Source organism: Salmo salar, chromosome 12 (genome assembly GCF_965601325.2).
Source record: "Salmo salar chromosome 12, fSalSal1, whole genome shotgun sequence".
NCBI classification, from domain to species: Eukaryota; Metazoa; Chordata; class Actinopteri; order Salmoniformes; family Salmonidae; genus Salmo; species Salmo salar.
Genome location: NC_138302.1, coordinates 38,013,852 through 38,035,987, shown reverse-complemented (window position 1 = coordinate 38,035,987; position 22,136 = coordinate 38,013,852). Strand labels below are relative to the sequence as shown.

Genomic DNA, 22,136 nt, shown 5'->3' with positions numbered 1-22,136 from the left:
CATTCTGTTTTACTCTGTTCGGCTTGAAGGGCTGATCTAGGACTTCCGTACCCATGTAACCTTTTTCATTGTGTTCTAAAAGGCCCTTAGCAGTCCTACAAAACTTGTATTTAAAATGTGGGGAGCAACATCAGACAAGGGTTCTGGGGGACCTCCTCCATTGCTATTCAAATCTCTTTTGCCAAATTGCCATTCAAAGCTCATTTCATACATTTCTACAGTATGTAATTGGGCAATAAATTATGACATCACTAGACAAAAGTGTTGGGGAGAAACATTTAACATTGAAATGTATGTGTGTGCGTCCCTAGTCCCTTGCAGACCTGGATTTAAATAATATTTCAAGTCATTTCAGATACTTTATTATCACGTCTCAGGATATGAATCAGATGCAGACACAGGAGGATAGTTCGATTCTCAGAATATTTATTATTACAAAGGGGCAGGCAAAAGGCAGGTTGAAGGCAGGCAGAGGTTCGTAAACCAGGTCAGAGTCACGCAGGTACAGGACGGCAGGCAGGCTCAGGGTCAGGACAGGCAGAACGGTCAGAACCGGGTAGACTAGAAAACAAAAACTTGTACTGTATGCAAATGTACTGTATGCATATTTCTTAAGAATTAGTGATCATGAAGCTCTCATGAAAAGGAACTTGTTCTTTCATAACAGATGTTTAAATACAGGAACATGGTTAACTATGACCCTTATGTAATGCCTGCCTACCTATAAATATCAATAGGCTAGTTAGAGTAAAGAGGAAGCCTAAAAACTATAAACCGTTACATTGCTTTCATTTTCCCTTCCCATCAAGGCAGGAGCATTCAAACCCAGGTAACGACTTTATGTAGTTTTACAGCTTTACATTACTCTGCTGTCATCACAAGGTACTACTTCGATTTTTTTTTTACTCAGGCAAATAGCATACAATATAGCTCATATTTGCTCATCTTTATCAAGGGTCTCAATAATTTGGATGCATAATTAAAGCACATGCCTATATCAATATAACACATTAATATAACACATATTCTACGGAAAATATTACGAGCTAGACCATAGAAACCTTTATAGAGATGATAATTTAAACTAAATTCAGGCTTGGTTCCCTAAATTGAGGGCAGGCTACTCCAAGTCAAACATCAGGCTACTCCAAGTCAAACAATCAAATTTGATTTGTCACATTTGCCGAAAACAACAGGTGTAGACCTTACAGTGAAATGCTTACTACAAGCCCTTAACCAACAACGCAGTTTTAAGAAAATTCAACAAAAAAAGTAGAGATAAGAATAACAAATAATTAAAGAGCAGCAGTAAATAACAATAGTGGGGCTATATAGAGGGGGTATGGTACAGAGTCAATGTGCGGGGGCACCGGTGTCGAGGTAATTGAGGTAATATGTACATGTAGGCAGAGTTATTCACCGCATTTGGTGTGATGATTCTTAAATTTATTCCTTAGCCTATTATCGATTTTTTGGTATAATATATAATATTCCTTTCTCCAAAGGTAACATTTTCTTTGAAATTGTATGCCAAATCTGCTCTGTAGAAATCTTACCTTTGAATGATTTTTCTAAATAAAATCAATATGCTCAGGAACAAAATGGCTTTGTGATTTGTGCAAATGTATTGTATGCATATTTCATGAGAATTAGTGATCATGATATTCCTCTACATTGCTTTCATATTCTCCATAACATTTTTTACTCAGGCAACTATTCACGTTTACAAATGATCGAGTAATGTAAGTGTAAATGCTAACTCTGTGTGTGTGTGTGTGTGTGTGTGTGTGTGTGTGTGTGTGTGTGTGTGTGTGTGTGTGTGTGTGTGTGTGTGTGTGTGTGTGTGTGTGTGTGTGTGTGTGTGTGTGTAGGATGCAGATGAAACTCCTACTAATGGCACTGTGTACAGTGGTGTCCTCTTTCAATCAGCCACTGAGCACTGAGCTGGATGGCATCTGGGAGGAGTGGAAAACCCAACACGGCAAACAGTATTCCAAGGTTACTTAGAGCCTATGTTAAACACAGTATGCCAATCATACAGTATGAGTTAATCCTAAATTTCACTTAAATATGCACTACGCAGAGATTACGCTGCAATTTCCTGGTTGCAGGAAAATTGTAATATTTTGCCTAAATTCAGTTTAAAATCCAAACAAATCAAAATCCAAACACATGGTAACCAGGTGTTTATGTGAGTGTAGTGAAATGCTTGTGCTTCTAGTTCTGACTGTGCAGTAATATTTAACAAGTAATCTAACAATTCACTCAATTCTAAAGGGATGGAATAAGAATATGTACATATAAATATATGGATGAGTGATGATGGAGAGACATAGGCAAGATGCAATAGATGGTATAAAATACAGTATATACATATGAGATGAGTAATGTAAGATATGTAAACATTATTTAAAGTGACTAGGGATCCATTTATTAAAGTGGCCAATGATTCCGAGTCTGTACTGTGCAGCAGCCTCTCTGTGCTAGTGATGGTTGTTTAACAGTCTGATGGCTTTGAGATAGAGCTGTTTTTCAGTCTCCCGGGTCCCAGCTTTGATGCACCTCTACTAACATCACCTTCTGGATGGTAGCGGGGTGAAGAGGCAGTGGCTCGGGTGGTTATTGTCCTTGATGATCTTTTTGGCCTTCCTGTGACATCGGGTGCTGTAGGTGTCCTGGAGGGGAGGTAGTTTGTTTGACAAAACAAGCAAGTATAGTGTAGATAATCATTGTACCATCTAAACCTCTGTGAAATATAACCAAAAATATTGTATTTTCAGCTGTTTGAAGCTGGTTTACATAACCAAATGTAAAATATGCAAAAACGATATTAAGAAAGTGAAGCATAGAAAAAGCACATATAGAACAGATCTACAGTTTCTTAGACTTTCAATGAGAATGACAGATCTATAACTCCATGTGAATTTGGTCGGATCACCCAAAAAGTTCCATATTGCAGCTTTAAGTCAAATTTTGTGCCCAGCTAGCACATAATGTTCTGAGAACCCTATGTTTCTTAGAGCTTGGTGAGAGCATGGATGTCTATGGTTATTTTGCATAAAACCTTCCCACAACGTTCTGGGAATGGAGCAGGATATTTGCTTGGCTTTGAAACATTCTCAGCACATTTAAGGAACTTAAATAATTGTCTTGATATTTCCTTACTTTAACAGAACATTTCCTAAAAGCTCACAAGGATCGTACCCTTTTTTAAAATCTTCGCCTAAAATGACACTCAAATATAACTGTCTGTAGCTTAGGACCTGAAGCAGAGACAGCAGGGATTCAAACTGTAGATCCAGTTCCTACATTTGAATATAAAAATGTATTTTATCAAACAAAACTATGCTACCTTTTAGGATGACAAATCAGAGAAAGATTACTGAATGTAAGTACATTATTTACCTTCAGAGGTCAATGTATCAAACCAGTTGCCTTGATAAAAGCGTTTTGTTGTTGTGCACTCTCCTCAAACAATAGCATAGTATTTTTTCACTGTAGTAGCTACTATACATTGGACAGTGCAGTTAGATTAACAATAATATAAGCTTTCTGCCCATATAAGACATGTCTATGTCCTGGAAAGTTGGCTGTTACTTACAATGTAATTCTAGTCACTTTAGCGCACGTTAGCAACAACCATCCTGATTTAGGGATACCAATCCCATGTTCTTGGAACATTATCTAACTGGTTTGACATTGGGAATGTTCTCAAATAGTTTAGAGTACGTTAAGAAACAACGTTCTTCTGTGGGAATTTCAGTACTTCAGCACAATTCTTCCTACAGGTTTCCGTATGGTTCTAATTAAAGTAATGTTCTCAAATTGGTCAGAGAATGTTAAGAAACAAAATGTCTTCTATGGGAATTTTAGTACTTCACCATAACATTTTCTGCAGATTTCTTCATGGTTCTATTTAAAGTGTCCTCAGACCATTAATGTTCTCAGAACATTAAGAAAACTGTCCATAAAATCAACAAGAAATCTGTCGTAACATTCAAAGAACGTTCTAAGAATGTTATTTAAAAAATATACATTCCGTTTTCAGTGTCAACAAAACTCTCTATCTTGTTAAGTGTGTTTAGGTGTGTTGGCCGAGCCCACTAATTGCCCACACTTGAACTTAAATTAGTTCTTGGTTCCTTTGAAATGGGGTCTGTTTGAACAGCTTTGTATGAGTTTAAAAAACATGGCACGCTTCCTCCATGCTGGTGGCGCAGTGGACTTATTTCAATGATAGGGACCAGAGATCATAGGTTTGAATCGCACTGATGCTGAGCCACAATAAAAATGTTTTGGTGTTTGCATGATTAATGCCTAAGCAAATAAATGTCCACGTTGCCTCTCTGTGCTTGGAGTTCAAAACAGTTAACCCCATCCAGCGAAAAATCATATCGCCATTAGCATAACAAAATTTTATAAAAAAAAAAATTCAATTTTTTTTTCAAATTATATCGTTTTATAGATACACCTCTCCTGAATCGAACCACGTTGTCCGATTTCAAAAAGGCTTTACAGCAAAAGCAAAACATTAGATTATGTTAGAGGAGTATATCGTAAAAGTAGCCACATAGCCATTTTCCGACCAACCACATGCATCACAAATAACCAAAAAACAGCTAAATGCAGCACTAACCTTTGACAATCTTCATCAGATGACACACCTAGGACATCATGTTACACAATACATGCATTCTTTTGTTCGATAAAGTTCATATTTACATATAAAAACAGCATTTTACATCGGTGCGTAACGTTGACTAACTATTTTCCCTCAAATGCATCCGATGAAACAGAGCTACAATTTACTAAATTACTATTCGAAAACATTTTTAAAATGTAATATTGTCATTCTAAGATTTATAGATGAATATCTCTTGAAAGCACCTGTAATGCCAGATTTAAAAATAACTTTACTGGGTAATCACACTTTGCGATAAAAGGGGATGCGATACTCAGAACAATAGGTTAGCAATAGCAATAGGCTAGCCATCTTGGAACAATTGCATATCACATCTAGTCTTGCATACTATTGTCAATAATCCCTTACCTTTGGTTGTCTTCATCAGAAAGCACTTCCAGGAATCCCAGGTCCACAACAAATGTATTTTCGTTCGAAAAAATGACTCCTTTATGTTCCAAGAGCTTGTTCTTGTTAGCGCGTCTGAAGGCTGCTCCAAAACTTCCGTCGGCCACGGGACAGCCATTTCGAGAAAATGAATTTTTTTCCCATTTAGGTTAGTTCAAACATGTCAAACGTTGTATAACATAAATCTTCAGGGCGTTTTTCAACAAGAGAGCCAATAAGATTCGAGGGGGACGATTGCATTGTGTTTCAAAACATTTCGAAAGGGGAGGGTAACCAGGGGCGCCGGCGTCATAATGGTGATGGCCCTCTCTGTCTGACTACGTTCCACAGCGTCTCATTCATTCAGTTTTAACAGTAGAAGGCTTAAACCAATTTGTGAAGACTGGGGACATCTAGTGGAAGCAATAGGAAGTGCTCAATGAACCATAGCTCACGGTGTGATTAATAGGCAATGTGATGAAGTTGAGTTCGTAATTCAGAATTCCACTTCCTGTTTCCATCTGTCTCGGGGTTTTGACTGCCATATGAGTTCTGTTATACTCACAGACACCATTCAAACAGTTTTAGAAACTTTAGCGTGTTTTCTATCCACAAGTATTAATTATATGCATATCCTAGCTTCTGAGTTTGAGTAGGAGGCCGTTTAAAATGGGCACAAATCTTTTTCAAAAATCGCTTTAGCGCCCCCTATCCTAGGGGAACGCCAAGAGGTTAATCCAAACCAAGCTAGCAGTGCTATTAAAAGTCGTATTGAAACATTCAGTGAAAGTTTAAAGGAAATTATTCACAAACCTCCAAATAACTTTTACATTTCTTTCACATTTAGAGAATGTTCTCAAAACGTTATTTAATTACCTTCAAATAACTTTGAATTTCCGTTCTCATAACATTAATAAAACCACCCAGGAACATTTTCAGGGAATCATAGTAAAACATTATCAGAACCTCTCTGCAACCCAAAAATATACATTCCCAGAACAGGCACAATGTTCACTTCTGTTCTCAGAATCTTAAAAAAACATTCAGTTTTACCAGTCAGGAAATGTATGCCTTCATTCCCAGAACCAATGGGAAACCAAAAATGTATGTTCCCACAACTTCCAAGGAACCAAGTGTGCTAGCTGGGTGAAAATGTGACTTCAGTGGAAGTTTAGCATATGCATATCACCCTTGTGTTACGATTTGCACCATAGAGATTAATCATGATGTCAATAACTTGTGGGGCTTTTGGCTTGTCTTTCTCAGGTGGATGAGGGCTTCAGAAGGATGATCTGGGAGACAAACCAAGGCCTCATCCGTCAACACAACCTGGAGGCAGAAATGGGAAAGCACACCTTCACCCTGGGAATGAACCAGTTTGGAGACATGGTAAGACAACCGACAATTGTAATTGGATCAGCAATTGGATGAGCATGAAACATGAATTTAAGAAATATAAAAAATATAAATAGGAAAGAGAGCAGCTTTTACAGATTGTTTTACTAAGTCCCAGATAAAGGGGAAGTTCAGTATATTACAACTTAATATTAAAGAGGAACTGAACCCCAAAAATGACTTATCTGCTTGAAAAAGGCCTATATGGCATCGATAGTAGTAATAAACATAAATTCTAGTGCCAAAATTGATTAAAATGTGTAAGTAGGATTACTTTCGTCATAAAGTCAGTATTTTCCAAAACTGAGTTTTGTGAGATTTAACTTAACTTGAAATGTTATCACTTCAGAGGTAAATAGTTGGCCTACCTGTTTCTCCCATTGAAGACATTAGATGTCAGTTTGCTCCAGCAAGGCTAGGTAATATTGTGGGAAATACTGTATGCTGTATTGTAGACAGTGGAGATTTTAGAATGTAAATCTCGGTGGTGCAAACTCCCCACAAAAATGTTTATGCATGCCAGCAAAGCCACTACACAACACAACACTAATCAATACATTAATTGGACTATAATGGTGGCAAACGGTTAGGGCCTACATAAAAGGTGTCCCAACAGCAGAGTCTCAACAGCAGTCCCAACACCTTACTACTGCTACATCTGGCTGTCAGTGGAGTCTTGTCTGACAGCGAAACACTTCATTCAGCCGCATTTACTGCCTTTTAAAATAACATAGCTGATATGGCTGGCTTGCTTAAACAAATGTGGTTTCTACTGACAATTGAGATGTACAAACTATGGCATGAGGGGACGACGAGCAGATAAGAGGCAATCCGTAATTTTGATTAAGACATTACTGAGAGAGCTAGGACGGACGTATTCTCCCTGTACACCAAGTCAGAACCGTAGTCAATGAAAGGTCTAACAATATTCGATGCTGACATTTCTCTAAAACAGGCTATAAGCTACATGTGCACCACCAAGTCAGAAAAGAAGGCTAAATTATGAGGGGAAAGGGGACCAAATTATTAGGAGGACGCACACGGGCTACTAACAGCTTACTACACAACATACAAATAGTATTACTTTCTTAGCTACAGTATACATATCTCCCTGGCATATTACATCATTTTTGCAGCAACATACAATACATTTTTGGACTCACTTTGTTGTGCTGTGCTCACATGAACAGGAAGGTGGTGTGGCGGTCCTTCGTGGGCAAATTTTGTCATCAAACTTTGTCATCAAAGTCTCTCATTCTCTGGATTTATGGTGCTTTCAACTGGGAACTCGGGGAAAAAAACAAGTTCGAATCATGACGTTAGTGATCTTCAGGTCGGAGCTCTAGAAAGAGGCCCGAACCCCCAACTTGGAAGACTGAGTTGGATGACCGTTCAAAATATATTTTCCCAGTCTGAGCTCGTTTTTTCAGAGTTCCCACTCACTGAAGTCTGAGATTTCCCAGTTCCGAGTTTCCAGTTGTTTTGAAAGCGGCAGAAGTCATGCTGGATTGACAACATGGCCAATGTTGAATGTTTATCCTTTTAAACTTGGAAAAGAGACCCTTTAACCAAGACTTGGACATCCACTCCACTGAATAGCAGGCTTGCAGTTAGCCACTGATTCCTTCCAAACCACTCATTCTTGAATTTGCGATTTCCAAGTTTTTGTGAAATGTTTATGTCCAATGGCCGATGAGCAACGATACGTTTTATCTATAATTTCATCTTCATAATTTCTCTTCATATGACAAGTATTGAAAAGGATTTGCCAGTAGATTGTCGGCTTGATTCATGATCAAATCAAATCAAATTTATTTATAAAGCCCTTCTTACATCAGCTGATATCTCAAAGTGCTGTACAGAAACCCAGCCTAAAATCCCAAACAGCAAGCAATGCAGGTGTAGAAGCACGTTGGCTTGGAAAAACTCCCTAGAAAGGTTAGAACCTAGGAAGAAACCTAGAGAGGAACCAGGCTATGAGGGGTGGCCAGTCCTCTTCTGGCTGTGCCGGGTGGAGATTATAATAGAACATGGCCAAGATGTTCATAGATGTTCATAGATGACCAGCAGGGTCAAATAATAATAATCACAGTGGTTGTCGAGGGTACAACAGGTCAGCACCTCAGGAGTAAATGTCAGTTGGCTTTTCATAGCCGATCACTCAGAGTATCTCTACCACTCCTGCTGTCTAGAGAGTTGAAATCAGCAGGTCTGGGACAGGTAGCACGTCCAGTGAACAGGTCAGGGTTCCATAGCCGCAGGCAGAACAGTTGAAACTGGAGCAGCAGCACGGCCAGGTGGACTGGGGACAGCAAGGAGTCATCAGGTCAGGTAGTCCTGAGGCATGGTCCTAGGGCTCAGGTCCTCTGAGAGAGAGAAAGAAAGAATTAGAGAGAGCATACTTAAGTTCACACAGGACACAGGATAAGACAGGAGAAATACCCCAGATATAACAGATTGACCCTAGCCCCCCGACACATAAACTACTGCAGCATAAATACTGAAGGCTGAGACAGGAGGGGTCGGGAGACACTGTGGCCCCGTTTTACGATACCCCACGGACAGGGCCAAACTGGCCCTGATGATGACTGCTAGCTTGCAAGCTAAGATTTTGAAAGTAGTATGTTGAAATGATCAATCCAATCAAAGGTACTGTAGATATAACGTGGTTTGACATACTTGTATCTGTGGCCAATGACCTTGAGCCTTCTTGGATGGGCACTTCTAATGTAACTCTATGGCAGCACCCAAGAGGCTTGAATTTTTGAGCTCTCCCTGTAGATTTTGCGGTGACGCAGTGTCCCCATGAGTGACAGAACACTGAGCAAATCACGGTGCAACTAGAGAATATTAGCACTCCCTATGCTTGGAATTTTCACAGCCTGCCCCATCACCACAGAAAGCCCAGAGCTAGGCTGTAACACCTGATATTCAAGAAAGCAAAAAAGAGACCATCTTTGTATGCGGCTTTATTAACTCAATAATATATATATTTTTCATTGTTTGCAAACTGATATGTGACACATATTAATGGCAAAATAACATGCAAAACAGGCACAAAAATAAATAAATAATAATATATCCAGTGCATTCGAAAAGTATTCAGACCAGAAAAGTATTTTTTCCACATTTTGTTACATTACAGCCTTGTTCTAAAACTGATTACATAATTTTCCCCCTCATCAATCTACCCACAATACCCTATAATTACAAAGCAAAAACTGTTTTTTAGAAATGTTTACTAATTTATTAAAAATAATAAAGTTAAATATTTCATTTGCCGAAGTAGGTACTTTGTTGAAGCACCTTTGGCAGCGATTACAGCCTCAAGTAGCAAGATGGCGCCAGAGGGGAGAGTTGCCGTCTTATCGGCTCTTAAACAACCATGCTATTTTTTTTGTTTTTTCGCATTGTTTGTAACTTGTTTTGTACATAATGTTGCTGCTACCTTTTCTTATGACTGAAAAGAGCTTCTGGACACCAGAACTGGGATTAATCACCTCAAATTGGACGAGTTCTTCTTCAATGAGTTGGACGTGAGGGATATACTACAGACAGCCGACCCGGTCCAGATCCCCGTGATTTGCTGGAAAAGGAAACGTAGGTTTCGCAGAAAGAGATCAGGATGCCGTGTGAGGCGACGAGTGGCTAATCTGCCCTTGCCTTCTGTTCTGCTAGCTAATGTTCAATCGCTGGAAAATAAATGGGACGAACTGAAAGTATGTACACTACCGTTCAAAACTTTGGGGTCACTTAGAAATGTCCTTGTTTTTGAAAGAAAGCATTTTTTTGTCCATTAAAATAACATCAAATTGATCAGAAATACAGTGTAGACATTGTTATAGTTGTAAATCACTATTGTAGCTGAAGCAATACAACTGGCCTTCTTTAGACTAGTTGAGTATCTGGAGCATCATCATTTGTGGGTTCGATTACAGGCTAAAAATATCCAGAAACAAATAACTTTCTTCTGAAACTCATCAGTCTATTCTTGTTCTGAGCAATGAAGGCTATTCCATGTGAAAAAGAAACTGAAGATCCCGTACAACGCTGTGTACTACTCCCTTCACAGAACGGCGTAAACTGGCTCTAACCAGAATAGAAAGAGGAGTGGAAGGCCCCGGGGCACAACTGAGCAAGAGGACAAGTACATTAGAGCGTCTAGTTTGAGAAACAGACGCCTCACAAGTTCTTAACTGGCAGCTTGATTAAATAGTACCTCCAAGCACCAGTCTCAACGTCAACAGTGAAGAGGCGACTCTGGGATGCTGGCCTTCTAGGCAAAGTTGCAAAGAAAAAGCCATATCTCAGACTGGCCAATAAAAAGACTAAGACAGGCAAAAGAACACAGACACTGGACAGAGATAGACCACCTTTACTCCACACACAGAGATGTGTACAAAGCTCTCCCTCGCCCTCCATTTGGCAAATCTGACCATAACTCTATCCTCCTGATTCCTGCTTACAAGCAAAAATTAAAGCAGGAAGCACCAGTGACTCTGTCTATAAAAAAGTGGTCAGATGAAGCAGATGCTAAACTACAGGACTGTTTTGCTAGCACAGACTGGAATATGTTCCGGGATTCTTCTAATAGCATTGAGGAGTACACCACCTCAGTCACTGGCTTTATCAATAAGTGCATCGAGGACGTCATCCCCACAGTGACTGTACGTACATACCCCAACCAGAAGCCATGGATTACAGGCAACATTCGCACTGTGCTGAAGGGTAGAGCTGCCGCTTTCAAGGAGCGGGACTCTAACCCGGAAGCTTATAAGAAATCCCGCTATGCCCTCCAACGAACCATCAAACAGGCAAAGCATCAATACAGGACTGAGATCGAATCATACTACACTGGCTCCGATGCTCATTGGATGTAACGGGGCTTGCAAACTATTACAGACTACAAAGGGAAGCACAGCCGAGAGCTGCCTAGTGACACAAGCCTACCAGATGAGCTAAAAAACTTCTATGCTCACTTCGAGGCAAGTAACACTGAAACATGCATGAGAGGCCCCGGGAAAAGCTGAAAAGCTGTTCATGACAACTGTGTGATCACACTCTCCACAGCCGATGTGAGTAAGACCGTTAACCTCTATGGGCTAGGTGGGACGCTTGCGTCCCACCTACTCAACAGCCAGTGTAATCCCGTGGCGTGTTATTCAAATACCTTAGAAATGCTATTACTTCAATTTCTCAAACATATGACTATTTTACACCATTTTAAAGACAAGACTCTCATTAATCTAACCACACTGTCCGATTTCAAAAAGGCTTTACAACGAAAGCAAAACATTAGATTATGTCAGCAGAGTACCCAGACAGAAATAATCAGACACCCATTTTTCAAGCTAGCATATAATGTCACATAAACCCAAACCACAGCTAAATGCAGCACTAATAACCTTTGATGATCTTCATCAGATGACACCCCTAGGACATTATGTTATACAATACATGCATGTTTTGTTCAATCAAGTTCATATTTATATCAAAAACCAGCTTTTTACATTAGCATGTGACTAGCATGTGACTAGCATTCCCACCGAACACTTCCGGTGAATTTACTAAATTACTCACGATAAACGTTCACAAAAAACATAACAATTATTTTAAGAATTATAGATACAGAACTCCTCTATGCACTCGCTATGTCTGATTTTAAAATAGCTTTTCGGTGAAAGCACATTTTGCAATATTCTCAGTAGATAGCCCGGCATCACAGGGCTAGCTATTTAGACACCCAGCAAGTTTAGCACTCACCAAAGTCAGTTTTACTATAAGAAAAATGTTATTACCTTTGCTGTTCTTCGTCAGAATGCACTCCCAGGACTTCTACTTCAATAACAAATGTTGGTTTGGTCCCAAATAATCCATAGTTATATCCAAATAGCGGCGTTTTGTTCGTGCATTCAAGACACTATCCGAATGGTAAAGAAGGGTGACGAGCATGACGCATTTCGTGACAAAAAAATTCTAAATATTCCATTACCGTACTTCGAAGCATGTCAACCGCTGTTTAAAATCGATTTTTATGCCATTTTTCTCGCAAAAAAGCGATAATATTCCGACCGGGAAAGCGTGTTTACGTTCAAAGAGAGAGAAAATAAAAACATCTCGTGCCCTCGTGCACGAGCCCCAGTCTGATGGTCCTCTGACAGGCCACTATCCAAACGCGCTAATGGGTTTCAGCCAGGGGCTGCCTCGATATCATTCAGCTTTTTCCCGGGTTCTGAGAGCCTATGGGAGCCGTAGGAAGTGTCACGTTACAGCAAAGATCCTCAGTCTTCAATAAAAAGAGCCAAGATGAACAAGAACTTGTCAGACAGGCCACTTCCTGTAAGGAATCTTCTCAGGTTTTTGCCTGCCATATGAGTTCTGTTATACTCCCAGACACCATTCAAACAGTTTTAGAAACTTTAGGGTGTTTTCTATCCAAAGCCAATAATTATATGCATATTCTAGTTACTGGGCAGGAGTAGTAACCAGATTAAATCGGGTACGTTTTTTATCCGGCCGTGTAAATACTGCCCCCTATCCCCAACAGGTTAAACAGGTCAACATTCACAAGGCCGCTGGGCCAGACGGATTACCAGGACGTGTACTCCGAGCATGCGCTAACCAACTGGCAAGTGTCTTCACTGGCATTTTCAACCTCTCCCTGTCCGAGTCTGTAATACCAACATGTTTCAAGCAGACCACCATAGTCCCTGTGCTGAAGAACTCTAAGGTGACCTGCCTAAATGACTACCAACCCGTAGCACTCACGTCTGTAGCCATGAAATGCTTTGAAAGGCTGGTCATGGCTCACATCAACACCATTATCCCAGAAACCCAAGACCCACTCCAATTTGCATACCGCACCAACATATCCACAGATGATGCAATCTCTATTGCACTCCACACTTCCCTTTCCCACCTGTACGAAAGGAATACCTATGTGAGAATGCTATTCATTGACTACAGCTCAGCGTTCAACACCATAGTGCCCTCAAAGCTCATCACTAAACTAAAACCCTGGGACTAAACACCTCCCTCTGCAACTGAATTCTGGACATCCTGACGGGCCGCCCCCAGGTGGTAAGGGTAGGTAACAACACATCCGCCACGCTGATCCTCAACACGGGAGCCCCTCAGGGGTGCGTGCTCAGTCCCATCCTGTACTCCCTGTTCACTCATGATTGCACGACTAGGCACGACTCCAAAACCATCATTAAGTTTGCCTCATGACACAACAGTGGTAGACCTGATCACCGACAACGATGAGACAGCCTATAGGGAGGAGGTCAGAGAACTGACCGTGTGGTGCAAGGACAACAAGCTCTCCCTCAACGTAATCAAGACAAAGGAGATGATTGTGGACTACAGGAAAAGGAGGACCGAGTACGTCCCCATTCCCATTGACGGGGCTGTAGTGGAGCAGGTTGAGAGCTTCAAGTTCCTTAGTGTCCACATCATCAACAAACTAACATGGTCTAAGCACACTAAGACAGTCGTGAAGAGGGCACAACAAAACCTATTCCCCCTCAGCGGACTGAAAAGATTTGGCATGGGTCCTCAGATCCTCAAAAGGTTTTACAGCTGCACAATCAAGAGCATCCTGAAGGGTTGCATCACTTCCTGGTATGGCAACTGTTAGGCCTCCGACCGCAAGAGCGTAGTGCGAACGGCCCAGTACATCACCGGGGCCAAGCTTCCTGCCATCCAGGACCTCTATACCGGCGGTGTCAGAGAAAGGCCCTAAAAATTGTCAAAGACTCCAGCCACCCTAGTCATAGACTGTTCTCTCTGCTACCGCACAGCAAGCGGTACCGGAGTGCCAAGTCTAGGTCCAAGAGGCATCTAAATAGCTACTACCCCCAAGCCATAAGACTCCTGAATAGCTAATCAAATGGCTGCTGCTACTCTCTGTTATTATCTATGCAAAGCCACTTTAATAACTCTACCTACATGTACATAATTACCTCAATTACCTCAACAGCGGTGCCCCCGCACATTGACACATTGATTTGGAAAGGCACACACCTGTCTATATAAGGTCCCACAGTTGACAGTGCATGTCAGAGCAAAAACCAAGCCATAAGGTCGATGGTATTATCCATAGAGTTACGAGACAGGATTGTGTTCAGGCACAGATCTGGGGAAGGGTACCAAAAAATCTTCAGCATTAAAGGTCCCCAAGAACAGTGGCCTCCATAATTCTTAAACGGAAGGAGTTTGGAACCAACAAGAATCTTCCTAGGGATGGCGGCCAGGCCAAACTGAGCAATCTGAGTCTGGGAGGTGACCAAGAACCCGATGGTCACTCTGACAGAGCTCTATAGTGCTTCTGTGGAGATGGGGAACCTTCCAGAAGGACAACCATCTCTGCAGCACTCCAGACTGAGGCGAATGTTCACCTTCCAACAGGACAACGACCCTAAGCGCACAGCCAAGACAACGCAGGAGTGGCTTCGGAACAAGTCTCAGAATGTCCTTGAGTGGCCTAGCCAGAGCCCGTACTTGAACCCGATATAACATCTCTGGAGAGACCTGAAAATAGCTGTGCAGCAACGCTCCGCATCCATCCTGACAGAGCTTGAGAGGATATGCAGAGAAGAATGGGAGAAACTCCCCAAATACAAATGTGCCAAGCTTTTAGCGTCGTACCCAAGAAGACTCAATGCTGTAATCGCTGCCAAAGGTGCTTCAAGAAAGTACTGAGTAAAGGGTCTGAATACTTATGTAAATGTGATTTCAGTCTTATTTTATGTTTAATACATTTGCAAAAATGTCTAAAAAACAGTTTTTGCTTCGCCATTGTGTGTAGATTGATGAGGTCAAAAAAACTATTTAATCAGTTTTAGAATAAGGCTGCAATGTAACAAAAGATGAAAAAAGTCAAGGGGTCTGAATACATTCTAAAGGCATTGTAGGTTATGAATGACACCCCCTGCCCCCATTTGTCCAGACCACAGAGACACAGTACAATGCAGACGTATCTACACATTCATTGTTTTTTACAATATTTAATCAGTTTCTAGAATTAATGTTTTCTTGACTAAGGTGATCCATTAGGATGCCGATCCATTCTAGTTTTAATTCTGTGTTCCAGACGAATAAAGAGTACAACGCCTTGTTGACCGCTAATGATGCTGAAGATGTGAAAAGCCTGGATGGGATCCCCCTCTCTAAGTGGAACTGCAGTCTCTCAGCAGCTCCTGAGATGTGGGACTGGCGTCTATATGGATATGTGACTCCAGTGAAGAACCAGGTTGAAGAGCAACCTCTTTCATTTGTTCTCTCTCACTTTTGGGCGAATCCTAACTTCCACTTAAGTCGACATTTCCTTTAGTCTCCCATTGACATAATGCATGACTAAGTAAACATTTGACTTAACTGGAAGTTATTATTCTCCCCTTCATTTTTCTGGTATTGTACAGACACTGATATAGAAAGGATTAGAGAAGTGGGTAGTCTAGGTGCCACTTATTAGACATGACATGAAAAGCCACTTTCTCTGCATTTAGAAAGGTGACGAAACTGTACCTATGTTTCTTAGACACTGTTGACGTAGTGGCTTGATATGATGAGAAGCGACAGGAGTTTTTCCTGAGCACTTTACCAGGAAAAACATGCCGCCATAGCTCTAGAGGATAACTTCAAAGCACAATAGGGGAAATAAAATGGGTATTTTATCTAGCGGCATTGTGGATCTTGCTACGCATTTACATCTAGGCAATAGCTTCAAAGCAAAACAGTAGATATGACAACTATTTTATTTGATCTAGGGGTCTTGTGGATCTTGCTATGCATTTGCTGCAGTCGGAGCACTGGAGGGCCAGTTGTTCAAGCAGACAGGCAAACTGTTGCCTCTGAGTGAGCAGAACCTTGTGGACTGCAGTGGAGACTATCACAATCATGGCTGTGGTGGTGGCTTGGCCATGAGGTGTTTTAGTTACGTTTCAGATCATGGGATTATGTCGGAGAGGAAATATCCTTACACTGCAGAGGTACAATACAATATGTTACCATTAGGGTTGCAAAATTCTGGTAACTTTCCCAAAATTCTTAGGTTTTCCAGAAATCCCAGTTGGAAGATTCTTGGAATCAGGAGGGAATAACCATGAAACCAGGAATCATCCAACTGGTATTTCTGTAAAAAGTGGGAATTTTGGAAAGAACATAGAATAGATGAGTGAAAAGATCACTGTAAAGCTTGAGATTATCAAAATAAACTGTTTTCAGGTGGGCCCTTGTGAATACCAGAATGCAACAAAGGAAGCCTGGTGCAAAGGCTTCAACAGAGTTCCTTCTCTGGATGAAAAAGTGTTTCGAGACACTTTGTATGAGGTTGGCCCTATCGCGGTGTCTGTGAACGCCACACATCCCTCCTTCAAGTTCTACAAAGATGGTGAGCTAGGTGTCACACCTATGATTAGATGTGAACAAGTATACGTGTACATTCATGTCAAGGGTACGCTCTCCAAAAAGAGGTAATAGATTATCTCTCTTGAGATTGGAACAGTTCGACTTTACTGCATGGACTCTTCTGCAAACGTATTACTACAATTTAGGTGGGAACCATTAAGCAACAAATAAGTAAGAAGAGAAAATAGCCCTAGTATTACCAATACCAATGAATGGTCATACAGTGACAGAACTAATACTTGGAAACACTTTACTTGAAGAATCCAGGCATAACTTGTTATAACCATGTACGAGTCTTTATAATATTTATATTATATTTATATTATATTATATTTTCAACTGGTTATTTAGCCCGTATCACTATGAAATTATTATAATGTAAAGGGGTCATCATCATCATCATGACAACTCGTTATGCATTATAACTGCATAATGCATTATACCTGGATGCTTTCAGTAAAGTGTTACCATTACCTCTATTAAATTGTAAATAAATACATATGAATTGCACATTAACTCTTGTAGTGCTTCTTCTTTAGGAGTCCTCTACCAGCCTGACTGTTCAACAAGAACTAACCATGCTGTACTGGCTGTCGGGTATGGTAGTTCTTACCTGGACTATTGGATTGTGAAAAACAGGTCAGTGTTTACTTTGAAAGTGTAAAGCCATCCAACAACTCAATATTAATGACATAGGGCAACATTTTTGATGCAGAAAATACAGTCAAACTCATCATAACCTGCCAGTGTGATTTAATTCTACACTTTTCTTCAGCAATTTGTGTTGTAAAAAGGCCACCGTTTACGCATTACTCATCCAGCCAAATAACCCTATTATATTTTTTAATTTTTAAAAGAAAAGTTCCAAATTCAATCATACTACCAGGTAATTGATTTGAGTTCTATTCACACGTCATGTACATATCTCATGTAAATGTACACACACTCTCGGTACTAAGTATTCTTTAATTTCTCCATTGGTTTTGCAGCTGGGGTACTGGTTGGGGAAGAGACGGGTACATTCTCATGGCCAGAGGATACAACCAGTGTGGTATTGCCAGACACCCAGTCTACCCTATTATGTGATCTGTGTATGTTGACACACTTGGAATCCTAGCTAGAAATACAGTGCATTCAGAAAAAAATCAGACCCCTTGACTTTTTCAACATTTTGTTACATTACAGCCTTATTCTAAAATGTATTAAATATTTTTGTTTTCTCAAAAATATACACACAATACCCGGAAATGACAAAGTGTAAACAGGTTTTTAGAAATGTTTGAAAATGTATTACCAATAAAAAACAGAAGTATTCAAACCCTTTTCTATAAGACTCAAAAATGATCTCAGGTGCATCCTGTTTCCATTGATCATTCGTGAGATGTTTCTACACCTGGATTGGAGTCTGCCTGTGGTCAATTCAATTGATTGGACAGGCACATACCTGTCTAAGATCCCACAGTTGACAGTGCACGTCAGAGCAAAAACCAAGCCATGAGGTTGAAGGAATTGTCCGTAGACCTCAGAGACAGGATTGTATCGATGCACAGATCTGGGGAAGGGTATCAAAACATTTCTGTAGCTTTGAAGGTCACCAAGAACATAGTGGCCTCCATCATTCTTAAATGGAAGAAGTTTGCAAATGTTCACCTTCCAACAGGTCAACAACCCTAAGCACACAGCCAAGACAACGCAGGAGTGGCTTCGGGACAAGTCTCTGAATGTCCTTGAGTGGCCCAACCAGAGCCCGGACTTGAACCCGATATAACATCTCTGGAGAGACCTGAAAATAGCTGTGCAGCGACGCTCCCGATCCAACCTGACAGAGCTTGAGAGGATCTGCAGAGAATAATGGGAGAAACTCCCCAAATACAGGTGTGCCAAGCATGTAGCGTCATACCCAAGAAGACTCAAAGCTTTTAGATTGATTGAATTCATTTATAATAAAATAAATTCACAGCCAGGGTACCATAAATTGTGTTGTAAAATCCTTAGTTGCAATATCCATTTGTGGATGTATAAATTAATGGTATATACCCATTGATTCTTGAAGAATATAACTTATAAATGCCTCATGTCATACCCCATCAGCACCCAAAATATATATTTTTTACTCCAATGTTTATAAACAATGAAAGTGTAACAAACACTGTATAGCCTCAAAACATGGTTAACACTATAATGTTGATGTCATTGTTGGTCAGTCCTTGCATCTATAGCGCTGTCTATGAATTTAATGGTTACATTTCTCCAGGCCCATCACTCAGCGTTTAAGGTACAGTTGAAGTCGGAAGTTTACATACACTTAGGTTGGAGTCATTAAAACTAGTTTTTCAGACACTCCACAAATTTCTTGTAAACAAACTATAGCTTTGGCAAGTCGGTTAGGACATCTACTTTGTTCATGACACAAGTAATTTTTCCAACAATTGTTTACAGACAGATTATTTCACTTATAATTCACTGTATCACAACACCAGTGGGTCAGAAGTTTACATACACTAAGTTGACTGTGCCTTTAAACAGCTTGGAAAATTCCAGAAAATGATGTCATGGCTTTAGAAGCTTCTGATAGGCTAATTGACATCATTTGAGTCAATTACAGGTGTACCTGTGGATGTATTTCAAGGCCTACCTTCAAACTCAGTGCCTCTTTGCTTGACATCATGGGAAAATCAAAAGAAATCAGCCAAGACCTCAGAAATAATTGTAGAAATCCACAAGTCTGGTTCATCCTTGGGAGTTATTTCCAAATGCCTGCAGATACCACGTTCATCAGTACAAACAATAGTACGCAAGTATAAACACCATGGGACCACGCAGCCGTCATACCACTCAGGAAGGAGACGCGTTCTGTCTCCTAGAGATGAACGTACTTTGGTGCGAAAAGTGCAAATCAATCCCAGAACAACAGTAAAGGACCTTGTGAAGATGCTGGGGGAAACAGGTACAAAAGTATCTATATCCACAGTGTAATAAGTCCTATATCGACATAACCTGAAAGGCCGCTCAGCAAGGAAGAAGCCACTGCTCCAAACCCGCCATAAAAAAGCCAGACTACGGTTTGCAACTGCACATGGGGACAAATATCGTACTTTTTGGAGAAATGTCCTCTGGTCTGATGAAACAAAAATAGAACTGTTTGGCCATAATGACCATCATTATGTTTGGAGGAAAAAGGGGGAGGCTTGCAAGCGGAAGAATACCATCCCAACCGTGAAGTACGCGGGTGGCAGCATCATGTTGTGGGGGTGGTTTGCTGCAGGAGGGACTGGTTCACGTCACAAAATAAATGGCATCATGAGGAGGAAAATTATGTGGATATATTGAAGCAACATCTCAAGACATCAGTCAGGAAGTTCAAGCTTGGTCGCAAATGGGTCTTCCAAATGGACAATGACCCCAAGCATACTTCCAATGGTGTGGCAAAAACATGAGAATATTTGAATTTTTTTCTGGTGGAACTAAAATTAAGTAAATAAAAATATGTCAATATGAACACACTTATAAAATCAGCTTGAATATAACACACTCAAAATGAAAGTTCAGTAGCGAGACCAAGAATCGACACAGAAAAGTAACAAGAAACGCCCTCATAAACAGCTCTCGCCACCGTGTGGCAAAAAGTGGCGGCGCACTCACGTTAACTGACATCGGAAAGTTACTACCGTAACAGCACAATTACATCACTAAATAATCATACTATCACCACATACAATTAATAAACAGTATATTATATTTCCCCCACTCACTCATGCTACCAGGAGCTTCTTGAAAATTCAGCTTGTGCAGAATGCGAACCCATTCATATGCAGACGTTTTGCCTCTGGTGTGCATCAGCAACCACCGTACTTCTTGAAGCCGGCTTGATGATTCCTTCACGTGACGTCCAGCGAAGACAAGAAGACGTGTCTCGGCACCAGTGTAACAGATGCTAATCGTACTCTCCTTTCGTTGTGTTTTGTTCAAAGAAATCACCCCAGCCAGTGGTCCCAGTTAAGCATTATTCATTATCTGTAGTTAAATAGGAAACAGCACGTTAGTTGTGCAGTGCTAAATTATGTTGATGGCTGTCGATGGTTAAAAATATAGCATGAAAACAACTGTGTTAGCAGTGGGCTTAAGTGACCATTACATTGTTGCATGCTAGCTAACACACTTATATACAGCAATCATATACCAAAGCACATCCCAGAAAGCCCCTCATTCCCTAACAGGTACCATATACCCACACATATAAATCAGCAATGTACAGCAAACTTGTACACATTGTAAAATATAAAAATAGAATACAGTATTCAGAACGTGACCTACCTCTTGCGTGACATTTTCATGCTGGGGAGACCTGACGTTTGTGATCTCCACCCATCTCTAAGCGGGGCCAATAACAACACACCTTATTGTCATCGGAATTGAACCAACCAATAAGAATGCTTGAACATTAAATACACATTTCTTTAGAGGCAAGTGGAAACATAACCAACCCTGTTACACATGCAACTTATTATACATTCTTTGTACACTCCTTTAGGAGTTTCCATATGGAAGTGCTATGAATGTTTTATGAAGACTAAATGTAAAGTGGAGCCCTTGGGTTGTGTCCCAAATGCAATCTATTCCCATTTTAGTGCACTACTATCGACTAGGGCCCATACGGGGTCTAAACCTATTTGGAATGCAACCTTGCCCTACTCTACAGTTTGTAATCGGTACTCCTGGGAGATAACCGAGCTGAAGCTGTATTTACCCAGCATGTCTGTCAAAACTGGTGCCATCAAAACCACTTTGGTTCTTAATACGGGAGACGTGTGCAGAATTTTAACAGGATGATTGCGCCCGCCCACGATAGGCAATGTACAGTTGCCAACGTGACTGACAGATCGCTGTGTCGAAACACACAAGCGATCCTACAAGCGATGACACAGGAGTTTGAATGCACACACACACACAAACACAGGAGAAGAATGGCACAGGAGGACGTGTGAGATATGAGATAGATTGTTTCACACGTTGCTGAGCCTTTGAAGCTCTTGCTCCAGGCACTGTTGCATGCTGGGAGGATGGAGACATTCCTAAAAAACATCGGAGGGGGTCTCCCAGGGAGTCAGCGCTTGGTTGGTTGGTGTGTGTCACTGTGTGTGTGTGTGTGTGTGTGTGTGTGTGTGTGTGTGTGTGTGTGTGTGTGTGTGTGTGCGCGTGTGTGTGCGTGTGTGTGTGTGTGTGTGTGTGTGTGTGTGTGTGTGTGTGTGTGTGTGGTGTGTGT

At 40.8% G+C, this 22,136-nt stretch overlaps 1 protein-coding gene across 1 annotated transcript; it reads left to right on the top strand.

Annotated features, from left to right (window-relative positions):
* The first annotated feature begins 762 nt into the window (after positions 1-762).
* On the top strand, positions 763-18,189 carry LOC106564981 (procathepsin L). Its single transcript, XM_014131537.3, has 8 exons — positions 763-829; positions 1,872-1,998; positions 6,335-6,457; positions 15,558-15,716; positions 16,234-16,455; positions 16,691-16,856; positions 17,413-17,512; positions 17,863-18,189. Exons 2-8 carry the CDS (start codon positions 1,873-1,875, stop codon positions 17,957-17,959), a joined length of 993 nt encoding a protein of 330 aa, XP_013987012.2. The 5' UTR covers positions 763-829; position 1,872; the 3' UTR covers positions 17,960-18,189.
* Positions 18,190-22,136: the final 3,947 nt, after the last annotated feature.

Coding starts and splice junctions, on each gene's coding strand:
- LOC106564981 (XM_014131537.3), top strand. CDS start 1,873: ATGCAGATGAAACTCCTACTAATGGCACTGTGTACAGTGGTGTCCTCT. Junction 1,999..6,334: donor ACGGCAAACAGTATTCCAAG/GTTACTTAGAGC, acceptor TGTCTTTCTCAG/GTGGATGAGGGCTTCAGAAG. Junction 16,456..16,690: donor AATATCCTTACACTGCAGAG/GTACAATACAAT, acceptor AACTGTTTTCAG/GTGGGCCCTTGTGAATACCA.